This window comes from Chelonia mydas, chromosome 13 (assembly GCF_015237465.2).
Source record: "Chelonia mydas isolate rCheMyd1 chromosome 13, rCheMyd1.pri.v2, whole genome shotgun sequence".
Classification (NCBI taxonomy): domain Eukaryota; kingdom Metazoa; phylum Chordata; order Testudines; family Cheloniidae; genus Chelonia; species Chelonia mydas.
In genome coordinates, this window is record NC_051253.2 from 16802109 (window position 1) to 16819087 (window position 16979).

The 16979-nt window shown below is 42.4% G+C and overlaps 1 protein-coding gene across 2 annotated transcripts in view; it reads left to right on the plus strand.

Annotated features, from left to right (window-relative positions):
• Positions 1–16463, plus strand: part of B4GALT5 (beta-1,4-galactosyltransferase 5) — a 64928-nt gene extending 48465 nt beyond the window's left edge. For both annotated transcript variants that reach the window (XM_037877141.2, XM_037877142.2), the window contains 7 exons: positions 4123–4236; positions 5529–5653; positions 6645–6761; positions 7355–7542; positions 7964–8086; positions 8999–9100; positions 13345–16463. In XM_037877141.2, the coding sequence (XP_037733069.1) occupies positions 4123–4236; positions 5529–5653; positions 6645–6761; positions 7355–7542; positions 7964–8086; positions 8999–9100; positions 13345–13492 (917 nt within the window). In that variant the 3' untranslated portion in view covers positions 13493–16463. The remainder of the gene's footprint in view (positions 1–4122; positions 4237–5528; positions 5654–6644; positions 6762–7354; positions 7543–7963; positions 8087–8998; positions 9101–13344) is intronic.
• The last annotated feature ends 516 nt before the right edge of the window (positions 16464–16979 follow it).

Genomic DNA, 16979 nt, shown 5'->3' on the forward strand with positions numbered 1-16979 from the left:
CTGCAGGCACCACCCCTGCAGCTCCCATTGGCCACAGTTCCCCTTTCCCAGCCAACGGGGGCAGTGCTTGTAGGCAGGAGCAGCGCGCAGAGACCCCTGGCGCCCCCCTCCTCCTCCCGGGCCACAGGGAGTGCTGGCCGCTTCTGGGAGCAGCGTGGGGCCAGGGCAGGCAGGGAGCCTGCCTTAGTGGCAATGCCGCTGGACTTTTAGTGGCTGGAGATCGCGATCTACTGGGAGAGTCTCCAGGATTGACCAGTCAATCACGATCTACGGGTTGGTGACCACTACTGTCGAATGCAAACAGTTTTTAGCTATTAAACAGGAGACCTTGGTTGGCTTTGTGTTCAATGGCGTATACTAGTGGTTTTCAGTCTCTGGTCCGCAGACCCCTGGAGGTCTGCAGACTATGTCTAAGGGATGTGCGAAAGGTGTCTATGAAAATAAAATTTCAGATCCCAGAAAAAGATTTCTGTTTTTCTGATCAATCAAAAGTATGTAAATATCCCCCCCCACAGATCAAAACCCAGAAGTGTTGTCACCATAGAAGCCCACCATTTAGCGCCTTTTTTCAAAATGCGTCAAATGCCATGCCGAGTACATGCAGCAGGATTTATAGTTGAATTCTGTTCAGTCATATTTCAGTCTAAGGCTCCTATAATAGGGGTCCGCAGACCACAGGTTGAATTTCTAAAGGGGTCCACACCTCTATTCAAAATTTTTTAGGGGTCCACAAATTAAAAAAGGTTGAAAACCATTGGCATATGCTAGATATCATTACTCTTGAGAGCATTCTGCACAAAAATAAATAAATATTTATTTTCTGCACATATTTTAAAATTAAGCAAATTTTATTTGTCAAATAAATGTGGAGGCTCTAGCATGGCATTGGGGAGCACAGGCCACTGGCTGCACAGAAGTGGGAGATCACTGTGCAGCTTCCCCCCAAGGACATGGACTCAGCAGTGAGGCTGCATCCAACCCTGACACAAAGCAAGAACAGGGCCTGCCCCAGAAACACCCCAGGGCCCTGCCCCTCAGTGCAGGCAGGCAGGCTGACTCAACAAGGCAGGATCCAAGTGTGGGGGGATCCAGGTGTGGGTTGAGAGGATTCTGTGTGGGGCAATCTGGGTGCAGGAGGCTCAGTGGGGGTTCTGGGTGCACAACAGCTTGTTGAGGGGTTCTGGGTGCAATAGTAATGGGACTCTGCAAGGGGGTCCAGGTGAAGGTGGTTGAGGCTCAGCATGGGAGGTCTGGATATGTGGGGGATAGAGCTCGGTAGGGGGGTCTGGGTGTGAAGAGCTCAGTGTGGGGTTCAGATGCTGGGAGAGTGGGGCTCAGTGGGGTGGGGATCCAGGTGAGGTGGGGATCCGAGTGGCTCATTGGAGTGGTCCAGGTTCAGGGAGAGTGGGGCTCATTCGGGTGGGGTGTTCTGAGTGTGGGGTGGGATGAGGCTCGGTGAGAGGTTCTGGGTATGAGGGGCTCTGGATCCACGGGGGGAGGGGGGCAGGGGTGGGTCCATGGGGGAGCAGCTACCTGTACAGGGATCCCTCCCCCTGCAACTGAGGCGTGGGGAGTAGAGGGAGTTTGCAGAGCTTCCTCCAGCTGGGGGAGAAATCTGGGAGTGATCCGGCCCTGGATGCTGTGCAGGGGAAGAGGAAGTCCCATCCTCCCCAGCCCAGCTGGGACTAGCAGCTGAACCCAGCGCAGGAGCGGAGCCACCAGCCAGGTCTTCCCCATTCCCACCTCCTGCCCCACAGTGATTTACTTCTCTGCCAGCTGCCTTGGTCACCCAAAACATACTGCTGGGGAGGGTAGTATGGCCGCTCTTGTGGTTTCCCTTTGCTTTCCCATTAGAAAATCATTTTTCTGTGGGGAAGCAAAGAAATGTGCGGGGGACATAAATTCTGCATATGTGCAATGGTGCAGAATTCCTCCAGGAGTAATTCATTCTCGCTGCCTTTTGGAATGGGCTGGCATATTTTGACCTTCATTCAGCTATGTACCTTTATTGACACTGCTTAAGCAAGCTACAATTTGAGTAACTGTTGGTAATAAACAATCTTTAACAAGTGCCTGTTTAATGAACTTGAACTTTTAAGATGTTTCCCTCTTGCATTTTGGCAAACACCAAAGGCAATACCTACGCATTCCAGGCATAAAGAAAAGGAGTTGAGTCTCTTCATGCATCAGTACAAGATACTGTCTATAGAGACCTGAGCAAAATGTTGCAAGATATAGAGCAGGGGTTGCCAAGCTTAGCGGGCCCTTAGTGGCCCAGTTGGTTTTTCAACTTTAAATGAAATAGTCCAAATGAAGAAAGTAGTCTCTCTACACCTGCTAGCTTGACTGAACCAAATGTAATTAAGGCAAAAGCTTTTTACACAACAAACTGAAAGCACTTGCTTTGGAAAAATGTAAATACCAGCATTTGCTCCATTATAATGACTGAAAAGAATATAGGCACTTGATATAGTGCATGGCACTGAGATGTTATTTAAGGCTTGAGTTGACATAAAAAAATGGTTTCCCCTTGATTGTTGTATATAATATTTTTTTAAAAGCCACTCTCTTTAATTAAAATTTGAGGGTTCATTGATTCAGCATGATGATCATTTATTTAAATTATTTTAATAGATTATAATTTAGATATTAACACCGGTTAGTTTCAAATGGGATTTATTTTAAAAAACAAATTAAATTAAAAAATCCCTGATTTATAAAATAGTTATCCAGACTGATTTAGTGTCCAGCAAGAATATCAGTTCTTGCCACGAGATGTTAATAGGTCATACAATGTACTTGTATGTGCAATGTATTTTTATGGCCTCCGTTTAAACTGTAAACTCTTTGGGAGCAGGAACTGTCTTTTTGTTCTGTTTGCACTTAACACAATTTGGGAACTGTTGCCTCCCGAGTTAGGCAAAGAGGTGTTAAATGACTTGTCCATAACTCTTAAGCGGGGAAAGGAGGCATAAAACCAGTCCCCTTGCTTTTTCCCTTTTGTAAAGTGAGATGACATTTGACTCAAAAGTAGGACCAGACAGCAAATGTGAAAAATCGGGATGGGATGGGGTAATAGGAGCCTATATAAGAAAAAGACCCTAAAATCGGGACATCTGGTCACCCCACTCAAAAGGCAGATTCTGCAGAGAATGTCTTGACCCTCAGACCCTTAATTTATGAGAGGTACAGTATCGTGATTTAGGTTTCTTTTTTGATACAGATAATTTAGAAGTTTCTCCTAATGTTTGAAAGCAATTGTAACTTCCCCTTTGATCTCAGGAGTTGCCTAAAGTGGCTATTTGTGATACTTACTTTAGAAAAGAATGGAGCATGCATTGTCTGTAGAAAACAGAAATACACATCTTGGAGGCCCAGAACCTTTTAAAAATAAATGTATTTACACTTAATTGAGAAAGAAGTGTAAACGTTCTCTTCAGATACTGTCATGGCCTGCTGAAGTGTCAGCCTCACTTGCCTTTTATTTTTAGTTAACTGAATAAAAGGCTGCACCTAAAGCTGGATTTTTTTTTTTTTATTTGTGGTACATTAAGAGAATGAAAAGTAGAATTATGCAAGATATGCAATCTTTTATTCATGAGAGAAGTTGCCAGGCTTGGAGGATAGGTCTGGAGATGGAGTTGGCATGTGTGCCCTTAGGAAAGGAGTGACCCAAGCAGTGCTTGCTTCTCTTCACCCAACCTATTGCTGAAGTCTGATTTTTTTCTAATAAGAGAAGTTGCAACTCAAATAATTCATAGGTTGCAAAACTGGAAGGGATTGTTATGATAGTCTAATCTAACCTTCTGCATAACTTGGCCCATATGCTTGTCTTGTGGTCCTTTCAGCCTCAGCTGTTCTGCCTAGCAGAAATGTTGGGACAGTTCTTAAATGTCCACCTGTTGCCATGTGCACACTGTTGAAATGGCCAGGCCAAGATACTCTAGGCTGATGATCATGACATATCAAGGAATAAAGCTGTGTGGAAATGCCTGCAGTTCAGGGTGCATCAGTACACTGTAGTTGTGAAATAAATCCGCTAAATGGCTTTGTTAGTAATAGAATATTGGAGAATGGAAAAACCTGTAGCTCAAGTAGTTTTTTTTTTTTTCCCCTCCCTAGATTATCCTCTTGATTTGAACCACAGTGAAACCTTTCTGCAAACCACAACTTTTCTTCCTGAAGATTTTACCTACTTTCCAAACCATACCTGTCCCGAGAGACTCCCTTCTATGAGTGAGTAGTGCTGTGACTCGTTATCTTCCTCTCCTCCTCTCCCTATGCTCCATCTCCATGCTGCCCCCTCCTTCCAGGTTACAACCTATAAAACCTGTTTCCTGTGGGAATGGGAGGAGGTAGGAAGAGTTTACTGTTTTATTACAGGTTCTGCACCATCCCAGTGTTGTGTACACTGCAGTCTTTGGGAGTTCGGCAGCTATGCTGGTAACCGCTAGAATATCCTCAAACCCCCACATGTGGGTTTCTGGGAGATCTTCACCGTTTTACCTAACTGCTCCAGAGTCCTTGTCTGTTCCTGCATGTTTTTGGATGGTGTGTTCTAGTACCATTTGTCTACCTCCTGACTTATGTACTGCACCTTCTTTTATTTAGCCATGTTACGTGGGTGGGGAATGAATAGAAATGCTGTTCTGCAAGCACAAATGCTGTAAATCATTGTTTACCAGACTCCCAGAGCTAATCAATCTCTTTGTTTGAGACTCACCTTTTTTTTTTTTTTTTTTTTTTTTAGGGAATGATAGAAGTGCTTGCTCCTTATCTCTTCACAGGGCTTACTGTAATATTTGCCAACCTGGACTAGTCCTAGAAACAGAGCAATGGAATACAATGAATTGGACCACCAAACTATCCTCTAAAAAATCCTATTTTGAATTTCACTGGGCAAGTGTCTCTTCCTTGACCTATGGTCAGAAAATAGTGACTAAGCGGGGTGTTGGGAAGCCAAATGCTAGTGAGGAAAGAAGACACTAAAAAAATTTTGTGAACTGTTTTAAATTGAAAACTGGCTTTTGACAAAACAAAACTTTCCTGTGAGAAGTCTTTCTGCTGAAGATTGATTTTTTTTTTCATTGAATCTCATTATTTTGATTTGGAAATGCTGCCACAGTGCCTTATCCTTCCATTCGCTTCTAAAGGCTGGGCTCCCTGGCCAGACAACAACTCCTGTTATGCATCACAACCAGAGTCTCCCATGATGCACTGCCTCTCTTCAAGAGGGAAGACCATGATGCGTCATGGGAGATGTAGTCTGACCAGGGAGCCCAAGCTATAAAGGAGAATGAGATCATGAAGTACTGTGGCAGCATTGTCTAATCAGTTTTTTGATACTTGACAGGAAAAGACCCATTTTGCAATCAGCCCTAGTAATAAAAGTGTATGAAAAGTGAAGTGGGCAGAAGCATGCACACTGATGAGGTAGGACCATGAGACTGAAGTGTGTGAGAAGCCTGAGATGTACCTTCTCTTGCTGGGACTGGAATATTGACCTCTTCTTTCCATTGTGTACACAGAGGGACCAATTGATGTAAATATGAGTGAAATCAGGATGGAGGATATCCATCAATTATTCTCTAAAGACCTGTCTATCAAGCTAGGAGGCCATTGGAAACCTGATGACTGCCTGCCTCGCTGGAAGGTAAACTGTAGCCTCAAAACAGCCACAAGCTACATTAAAATGTGATGCCATTGTTCAGTACAAAGGAGTGCAAACGATGGCATTGGCAAGAATTGGGCTATGGTTACATTTTGCCATTCTAAAAAAAAATATCTTGTGTTACATCACAGATAATGTAGGGATTCCTGTAACATAGGTGTTTCTTGTCTGGCTTTATACCTGTAACTTCAGGAGCCTCTTACCTAGTGACAGATGGGTCAGCACTTCATTTCTTTTATAAGAAAGTTTTGGAGAGGGGGGTGTGTTGCTAATGGGATGTGGAGCCTGTCAGCTCAGTAACCGTTCAAATCCAGCTCAGCTGATAGTGTCTGAAATGTGTTGCATGCAGATGGCCGTTTACTGGTTTGTGTAATGAATTAGTTCCTAGCTGACAAGTATCCAGATGACCAAAATTACCTCTCATTTTGAGCAAGAATTAGCCCAGAAAGACCAAGGGTAACGTGGACCTTGGAGACAATGAATTTATCTTTGCTACAGAGGTTCCCTGCTTGTGAGGGTGGAGACACATTAACAGCATGGTGTAGGAGAATCATGCTCTACCTTTTCAGTTGGTAGAAGATTTAAGTCTCCAGTGCAGTCTCTCTCCCCTGACCCAGCATGAAATTGTTAATGTTTGAAAGAAACGTCGTCTCTCCCAAGTAGTAGTATATTTTAAAAAGCTAGAGTACCGAAATGCACAAAATAAAGGAGGCATGAGAGTGAATGGCCAACACACGACTGTGTGCTCCATGTTGTATGTTGCATGAAGGAAAAAATCCATCATGGCAGCCCCAGGAAATGGGTTAGATCTGTTAGTCCTTTTCCATCAACATTGTCTATGGTCCTGTGATTGTAAACACATACACATGGCTTCAGGCATACCCGATGCCCTGAGCTGAAGGTTTGTGGGCTGCCAAAGTGAAAGCTGGTTTCCAGATATAGTAATAATTACCTGATGTCTTCCATCTCTTAGGTGGCAATCCTGATACCATTCCGCAATCGTTATGAGCATCTTCCAGTTCTCTTTAGGCACCTTATTCCAATGCTGCAGCGCCAACGTTTACAGTTCGCCTTTTATGTCATTGAGCAAGTGAGTCACTTTCCATATATATGCAATGTATTTTTCTGAGCTAATCCATCACCAGTGGGAGTAACCACTGGAACATGAAACTTGCTATTGTGTGACTGATTGCTGCCCGATGCATCCCACATATGAAAGGCTGTTTACTGCCTTCTGCCCCCCGTTATTGCACAATAATGGAAAATCTCCAAAGTGTGTCCTGTGTGTTTTTATCTATCAGCCAGAGTACATATCATAGGCTTTCAAAGGTTACTGCTTAGCGTTGATGTGTATACAATACCTAGCTTCTCATAATATGCCATTCACCTGAATGTTATGTTGGACACAGGCACTTTCTGAAAGCTTCTGGGAAATTAAGTATCTTAGAATAAATTAGGTTTGTTTAGCACATATATCTATTGTTAAACCAGGGCAAGAGGGTTACAAAAACAGGAATTTAAGGGGTTTTTTTTCCCCTTGAGTTTGTGTAGGAGGCCATGAGAAGAATGACTGACTTCCAAACTTGTACTTGGTGTACATAGAGTTTGTGTGTGTATGTGTATGTATGTATATAATATGAATTCTATATTGAGCTTCTTCTGAGAAATAACTCTGTTTCCTAGGCTGGTAACCAACCATTTAACCGTGCCATGCTCTTCAATATTGGCTTTCGGGAAGCAATGAAGGACTTGGACTGGGATTGTCTGATCTTTCATGATGTGGACCATATACCAGAAAATGACCATAACTATTATGGATGTGGACAGATGCCAAGACACTTTGCAGCCAAGCTGGATAAATATATGTATCTGTAAGCACCTATATTCCCCCTTCATGGATAAAAAGACAATAGCTAGATTTCAAAAAGATTAATTTCAGTTTGTTTTCCAGGTTTTGTGCAAGTAAACATAGCAGAAATAGAAGCAAACCTCCCAATAGCTCAAGGCTTAATTCAGCTGCATCCAGGAGAATGGCTGCTCTGACGGGGGAGGGATAGCTCAGTGGTTTGAGCGTTGGCCTGCTAAACCCAGGGTTGTGAGTTCAATCCTTGAGGGGGCCATTTAAGGATTTGGGGATTGGTCCTGCTTTGAGCAGGGGGTTGGACTAGATGACCTCCTGAGGTCCCTTCCAACCCTGATATTCTATGACAGGCTGTGAACAGGCAATTGCATCAGCCGTGACCTGAGACACTGTTCACAACAGGTGTGACTAATGCGCTCTTTTTTATTTAGGCTTCCTTATAATGAGTTCTTTGGTGGAGTGAGTGGCTTAACGGTGGAACAGTTTCGGAAGATCAATGGCTTTCCTAATGCGTTCTGGGGCTGGGGCGGAGAGGATGATGATCTTTGGAACAGGTACTGATGTGTGTCTTGACTTGAGTCTACTTCCCAAAGATAGGGGGATGGACAGGCTTCCTCGCAGACTTTCCTATGGTGTGACTCTTCTGCTCATTGATGAGTTCTTGTAACAGCATCTAACTCGTGACACCTGATGCATGTTGTACAAACTGTCATCCTTGATGATACAGTAGTGGCTGGCCTGGTACAAGAATGTGCTGCCACAGGGGTTGGGGATATATTTCCTCAGGCATACAGTGCACGCACCCAGCTTCTTGGCAGTGGATGCTCCTCAGGGCTCTGAGTGAAATAAAGCCTGGGTATTTTACCTGCTGCTGTGAACTGGTTCTAAGCCTGCCCCCTGAAAGCCTTAATTTGGTTGAGCAGCTTTCAGACATCTCCAGCCTTGCCATTGCATGGAAAGGGGCTTTATACAACATGTGGAGGGAAGCTGCCCCTCCCCACCCAGGCAGTGTGGATTGGCTCTGGAGCTATTCCATGCCCTCTTCACATGGGTGGAGGGGTGGGGAGACTATCACGCCCTTTAGGGTATCCTGATAAATGGAAAGATTGGGCTTTGATTCCATTCTACTAAAGCAAATTGGATTGGAAGCTCATAACTAACAGAGAATGAGGAAATATAGTTCTTGCCATAGGGAACTTTATGAAATTGTTGGCCTTGGGCATTATTTCTCATGTTGATGTTCATATGAGGATCAGTTTGACTACTCAATTAAAACGTAATGTACTGAAAGCAGCTTAGTTTGCCCAAAGCCTGAACTGGTTGAAATCTTCTCACTTCATTTAGCTAGCTAATGGAAACTCGTACTTACTACAGACGACAAGTCTGTTGTGGCTCATGATTGTTCAGCCTTGGCAAGTATTGAATTTGGAGCAAATGCAACAGTCAGTCCTATCTTTGTAATACAGGGTTCAGTATGCAGGCTACTCAGTGACTCGACCACGAGGAGTCACCGGGAAATACAAGTCAATTCCACACCATCATCGAGGTGAAGTGCAGTTCCTGGGAAGGCAAGTGAGATTTTTATTATTGAAGATTTGTTTCATTCTGAAGGATTCCAAAATCATCATGCCACTATATAAATCCATGATGCGCCCAAACTTTATATACTGAGTCCAGTTCTGGTTACCACATCTCAAAAAGGGTATAGTGAAACTGGTAGAATTTCAGAAAAAGGTGGCAAAATTGATCAAGGGTATGGAACAGCTTCCATACGAGACGAGAGTAAGACAACTGGGGCTGTTCATCTTAAAGAGATGACTAAGGGGGGATATTACAGAGATCTATAACAGTGGTTCTCAAACTTCTGTACTGGTGACTCCTTTCACATAACAAGCCTCTTAGTGCGACCGCCCCCCCCCATAAATTAAAAACACTTTTTAATATATTTAACACCATTATAAATGCTAGAGGCAAAGCAGGGTTTGGGGTCGAGGCTGACAGCTTGCCACCCCCCCCCCCCCCCCCATGTAATAACCTCGCGACCCCCTGAGGGGTCCTGACCCCCAGTTTGAGAACCCCTGATCTATAAAATCATAACTGGTGTGGAGAAAGTGAATTGAGAGGTGTTATTTACCTTTTCACACAATAGGAAAAATCAGGGGTCACCCGATTAAATTAATAAGTTGCAGGTTTAATACAAACAAGAGGAAGTACTTTTTCACACAATGCACAACTAACCTGTGGAACTCATTGCCGTGGGATGTTGAGGGCCAAAAGTATAACTGGGTTCAAAAAAGAACTGGGTAGTAAGTTTATGGAGGATAGATCCATCAATAATTGTTAGCCAAGATGGTCAGGGACACAATCGTATGCTTGGGGTGACCCTAAGCTTCTACCAGAAGCTGGGAGTAGTAGACAGGGGTACTTCACTCCAAAATTTCCCTGTTCAGTACACTCCCTGTGAAGCTTTGGTATGGGCCACTGTCAGAGACAGGATACTGGGCAAGATGGACCATGGTCTGACCCCATGTGGCAGCTCGTATGTTCTAACGTTATGTACTAAAGCACTTCACAAATTAGCATTCATACTGTATAAGAGGGTAATTACTCTTGAGGGTAATATGTGGCAGCAGTCAAGCAATGCACAGAGTTTCTTCATAACAGTGTTAGGACAGGAAGGGAATAATCAGAAGTGCAGGGAGGCAGGATGTAATAACCCAAACTGGCGTGGTTAATACCCTGGACCCTTTATTCTAAGGTCCTGTTTAGTGGTTGTTGCTTTTCCAAAAGTGGATTTTAGCAGCATAGAACCTTTTGGCAACAAGCTGCGGCCCTGGATCTGTACTCTGAAGAAAGTGAGCCTCTCGTGGAGTAGTCAGCACCACATACTGAAGCAATGTTTGTTTCCTTGAAGGTTCTCATCTGAACATTGAACCAGGCCAGCCCTGCTTAACCTGTAAGAGGGATTGTAGCAGGATCCACAGCCTAGGGTGTTAGTTTCTAGAACAGCCTCTGTCCCTGTTTCTATTAGACCTTGTTTATGAGGAATTTCAAACTCTCCTGTATTTGCATCGTGCAGGTAGCTTCCATTGCAAAAATAATATGTCTGTCATGTGCTTCATAGCAGTTTTGCTCCATTTTTGTTTGAGGTGAAATAACACCTCAGTCGGCTTCCTTTTCATTTTTTCTAGCGTAAAACACAGCTGCAATAGGAGAAAATATATTTTGCCATAATTTTAAAGTGAGCAAGATTTTGCATTCAGCTAACTCTGACTTTTATTTTTATTTTACAATAGTGCCTTGGAATGCCAACCAAAGATCAGGGCTCCATTATGCTAGGAATGTAAAGATAAGTAACAAAACAGTGCCTTGCTCCACAAAGCTTATAGTCTAGGTGAAACAGTATGCTGAGTCACCAGGAAAAGCTCCACATCATTAGGTTTTGTTCCTGTTCAAGAGAATGTAAAGAGTTAGATTGTGTATCAGGATTGGCATTCCAACAGGACCCAGAGAGCTGTTTCCGGAAGCATAAATGCACACATGCTGTCCCCTGCTTTCCAGGGGGAACCCCAGGAAGAGTATGCGTGAGCAGTATGCAATGGTGCGAAAGAGCTTGTTTAACAGAACCAGTGGGAATGATTTATTTGTGAACAATTACATGACTTAGCACCTCACAAGCTACAACTGTTTGTTTAGAATGGCAATTAGATGTAAATTGTATTATCCACTACTAATACCAGAACAGGAACTGCTAGGAGAGCTCTAGAAGAGAAACTCACAAAGCTCACCCTGCTAATACTTTTTGAATTAACTGCAAATTCAAGCAGGGAATGAACCTGCAGTTCATTAAGCTCTAGGCCTCTTTCTAGCATCAACTTTCCTGTTCTCCGAGCTTCTGTTTGATAGAGATAAAAATCTTTTTCCTCTCTATATCTGGATTTCATTTTGCTACCAAACAGATTATGGTGAGGAAAAGAAGTTGCTACCATTTCAATTCTCTGTAGCTGAACCAAGGAAGTCAATTTCAGGGGAAAAATGTCACACTTGTTCTGTTTCTCTGAAGTATCAAAGGGCTACAGTGCAGTGGAAATGAGAGCTTTAGATTTGCCTCCTTTATTTCATCAGATCTGGAATTTTGTAGGCTGATGGTCAGCGTGCATCCAGTGAACTGCTGTCACTTATTTGGCAAGAGTCACTTGAGGTGCGTTGCTACCTGATAGTATGTTTCAGAGGGTTCTGAAGCAGTCTGTTTATCTTTTAAGCCATTCAGCTTGCTAGCTGGAGGTATTACAAATCAGAGCATAACATCGTAGCCCACCGCTGACTGTAAAGCTTGCAGTGACAAAGGACTACCTGACTTAGTTCAAAGCCTTTGAACTAACGCTTTCTTTATTACCCTTTTTTCTGTAACTAGGGCTTTGTCTAGTATGGGGTCTGGTTAGAGCCACCAGTGTATTTACTCGAGAGTGCTCCCTAGTGTAGATGGGCCAAAACTGGTATTTGCCCCGGTGCATCTTAGCCCTGCTTTATATTGATGTCATTGGTGTAAACAGCTTTGCCTGACTGCTCCTGTAATGTCAGAGCCCTGTGCTGATGAACCTCCAGCCTCCTCACATCTCCTCCTGGATCCCGCTATTTCTCACTTTAATTGATCAAATGGAACTTCACTTCCCTGTATACTATTCTTACTGACACACTCATAGTCTGTTCACTCAAACCTTGAGCTGATTGTCAATTTCCCCACACCCAATCTCTTGCCAGATCTGCGCTGCTACTTCTCCCTCTCCTTTCCACCCCACTGCTAAAACTGTATCATATGCCGCTGTTTTTCTCTTGCTTGGGCTACTGTAATCTCCTCCATTCTGGACTCACTCCTTCCCCCTCTTCAGTCTATCCAGCACTCTGCAGATAAATCTTTTCCTGCTGCTCCTGTAACATTAACTACTTCACCTCTGTGTTCCTTTACGGATTTAATATTTCACTGGACCGAGTTCAAAGGCTTCATGCTCTACTTTAACACCCCCTCTGGAAAAGCACTAAAGATTGTGAAACATGTAGATACTACAGTAATGAGGGCTGTGCAAGTACCAAAGAACCTTACCCTGCCTGTATGTTTCCACCTGTTCCCTCTCACACCTTGTGCTGTCTCTTGTACCTCTGTGACTCTTTTCCATGGGCCCCCAACCCTGAAATGAGGTGCCAAGAATCTTTGCTCTCCCCCTCCTCAAAGTCAGTTCTTCTGGTTTCTGTTCACCCCCAGCCTCTAGACCAATGCCATTTGCTCCTGCTCTTTTGAGTGGTTTTATTTTGTCATCCCTCCTTCCCCTCATTTACTCTGTCTCACTTAGATGGTAAATTCTGTGGGATGAAGGCCATGTCTTATTTTTGTATGGGGTACACAGAAAATGCCTGGAGTCATTCAGCTGCTTTGTGTCAGTATGATCTACATTTTTGGGGAAGGAAGTTATCAATTCTTATTTCTGTGTGTATTGACAGTTTGACAAAACTCTGCCAGCTGGACACACAGAAAACATACTAGCCTAGAAAAATAACACTGATCTGATTCTGGTCTGTGTTATGCAACGTTCCAGAGAGTGGATCAAAATTTTATTTCTGTAAAGTATTAAATATTTGTGTCTAAATTCTGGAGTTGTCTCTTATACATACATCTTAAGGGGTCTGTGTTCAGGAGGATTTTCTCATGTTAGCTTTTTCTTGTTGGGACTGTGTGTAGTAGCTCTCAGCCTAAATTTCTGCAGCCTTGAGCAGTGTTGGGAGTGGATACATCCATCTTTTGTTCTCTTTTAAACAGGTATGCGTTGCTGAGGAAGTCAAAAGAGAGGCAAGTCCTGGACGGCCTCAGTAACTTGAACTACTTTCCAAACGTTACGTATGACGCCTTGTATAAAAACATAACTGTTAACCTGACACCAGAGCTGGCTCTGGTAAATGAATACTGAGAGGAGAAAATAAGTTTGCTTTGCCCTTCACCAAGAAGGCAACATGTTAGACATTCTTTTATAGGGTTACCAAGGACAAGAAACACATTGTCTAATGAAGGATCACAGTATTTCGAAGAATAAAATTGAAAATGCACGCACAAATCGTCTGGCCCAATCCAATTGTTTGTGCAGCAAGCTCGGGGAATTCACTCGCTTTCTGGTTTTATGAACAATGGTGTGACCTGCTGCTCTCATCTCTGCATTCTGTCTCCTCCAACAATCTCAGATATCACAACAGTGATCTGACGTGCTTTCTTCTCACGGAACCAGTTTGCTGAATGACTCTGTTGGCTTCTTGAGTTTGGATGCCAGAAGCAATCCAGTAGGCAACTGCCCTAATAGGAGATCAAATGAAACTTAAGATGATACCATTCTTCTACATTTATGTGTTGTTTTTTTTAATGACCTGCTTAAACTATATACAACAGAATCGCTTCTTAAAGAAGTGTAAGTGTAAATAAGCTGTGTAAAATGCCTTTTTTATTTTCTTTTACAATTAAAACTCAAGCGAAAGGTTTACATATTAAGGTCACTCGTTTAGACCCTATCCTGCAAACATGTACATAATGTTACTCCTAAGCAAGTCCCTCTACTCATGTGAGTAGTCCCAGTGATGTAAAGTTAAGCTTAAGTGTTTACAGGATAGGGGCCTTAGTTGGTAGGATGCTGGGGTTCAGAAATATGGAGCCACATAATTGCTTATTACGGAAATGGCGTGGGCTTTTTGGGAGAAGGGAGGGAGAAGGGAAAATTCATGAAAGAACAAATATCCTGCTCATATCATTGTGCAGTAGATAATGTGTAAATTATAGTTCATATGGAGTTTTTCCATTTTATTTCTCTTGGGTTTTCATTGTCCATTACCCTCTATTCCACAGTGGTGGCAAGTGCAAGCTTAGATTCTAGACTTATTCAAACACATCCCTCCTCTTCTCCTCTCTCTCGCCCCCTTACAAAATTCACCAGTAGGCCTGTGTGGTTTCCATGCACAAATCCCAAAAATCTTACCTTCCCTCCTCAATCACTGTCTTTAGGTTTGGGCAGTCAGCTGCAGTTTATTCAATCTGCCTCTATATTAACAACGTTCTACATTGATTCCTCTAATGTAACATTTTTGTTTCATAAATGGTATTTTGATATATTTATTGTGTAAATTGAACAGAACACTGAACTAATTACATTCTAACTGTAGGTAGAATCCTTGGTTATGATCCTTAGCCAGGGAATGCATTCCACAAGTTCAAATAGTGAGCTAGATTTATCCACAGATGTAAAATCATAATGAGAAAAAATGAAGGGCATTCTAATTAGTTCAGGAAAACGTAAGTATCCAGAACTGAAGTGCTTGGTTGATATCCCCATACAGTTTTACAGGTTTAGGTTTTTTCTGAACTGTTCTCCTTGGGTTGTGCCTGTTTTGGGATTGTTTTTTTCTGGTTTAAAACCAATCCATCACTTACACAGTATGTACAAACTCACTTTTACTCGACTTCTATATGGTAAAAGTGCTTTGGGTTGCTTTTTTATATATCTATATATAGAGATTGTGAGTATTTAAGCTCAGAAGTACTTTAACTTTCTTTTATTGCATTGTTTGCCTTCTGTTTCCTTAACTCTTATGGTTTACATTGTTTTCTCGGTTCCATGGACATATGATCCCCATACACATCTGCTGTGGGTGTGATTGACCAGGGCTCTTTTTGGTCTCTCGAGAATAACTTAGGTTTAGAAAATATGGAGTTCTTGTTGAGTAGACCTTATCAGCCTGCATGAAAGGACAGTGCATCTGGCCTTGAAAGTGCTGGTAAGTTTGTAATTTAGGTTTAAAGTCTTGGAATACATGTGCTTTAAAATTGTTTCTTGAAGGTTATTTATAGTTTGGGTTTTATGGCACATATAGCAATAAAGACTCTCTTGCTTCTGATCCTTGATCTCTGTAATTCTTGTGGACCCTTTTCAAATGCTGAACCTTTACTCTCCCCCTCATTTCTTTAATCTTGAAATGTTGCTAGCAACTGATGTCTTTAATGGTGCTTCAAACAAGGAATGTATTTCAAATGGTCTAAATTCACCACTACGTGAATTGTGCATGCATGTGTGAGTAGATGTTAGGCTGTATTTTAGTTTGAATCCTCAGTCTTTAATGTATATTTTACCATCTCTTACACCCTATGTTTTGAACAAAAAAGGCATTTCCTCTACTCAGAAATGTACTCATTTAAGTTGGCCTGAAAGTGCCCGTTTCACACCTAATCAGTGTCACTCTTTGCATTTTTTTGTCAATCAAATTGAGTTTTTCCCTCTCTCTAAAATGTGGAATATCTTAAAATGTGCACTGTTAATCTTATCGGCTAAGTCAAATATTGTGTAGAAATGTAATTGTTAAAACATTTTGTCAAGCGCATGTGCTGTTATGGTGTAAAAATTCTCATAGTAAAAAGAACTGTACATATTCTGGCAGCTGAAATTCAACAAGGCCACTTGTGCACCCCTTGTATGTCAACATTGTCTACTAACCTTGCTGGGAGTCAGGGCGTGTTCAGTGCTGATTTTTTTAACAAGCCATGTGGGGTTTTATTTGCTAAAATATTTATTTAAAGTTCATTATTTTTTTAAAGATCCTCTTCTATAAAGAATTTACCAACTGAGCAAGAGTCACCCACTGTCTGAGGTGGAGTTAAACCATAGGTAGTATCCGTCCATCATCATGGCTTTTGAACTTACTCTTACGTTTTTAAGAGGTGCCAGGGTACATGTTTGCACTGAAATGTAGTGTTTTAAGAGAGACAGACACACACACACACACACACACACACTTTTTTCAGCAGAGCAATCCTTTGTATCATTACATTTATTTACCCATGTGTTTGTACATTTTTGTATTTAATTTATGAATGATTTTTCAGTAAAATACATATTCAAGAACCAAGAAATTGCAGTGGAGTCTCTTATGTTGTGTGTCCTTTTGGGGAGGAAGGGGAGGCTTGTGGCTTGTATCTGTTGAGGAAGGGAAGAGGAGGTCTCTGTACCTTAAATGGTAAGTCTTTAGAACAGAGCAAAATGTCAACAAACAGAAAAGAAAAGAGTGCTTGAGGGTCCACCCAGTCTTCTGCTCTTGGGTATGGAGTTTTTATTGCAGCAGCATGGAGAGACATCATTCTGAGATCAGGGCCCGATTGTGCTAGGCACTGTGCAAACGCAATCAAGATGGTCATTGCCCTGGAGAACTTAAATATAAGTGACCAATCAGACAGCAGGTGGATGCAACAAACATGGGGGAAGCACAGGTAGCAGTGAAATAACTAAAAGTCCAGCACATCAGCTGCTTAGCATTCCCACAGGCATTCACTCCTTTGCTAAGCTGCTATAGACCTTCTCTTGAGCAACTGTGCAAAGGGAAGGGAGAACCACGCTGCTCGGGCTCCAAAGAAGAATAGGAGATTCT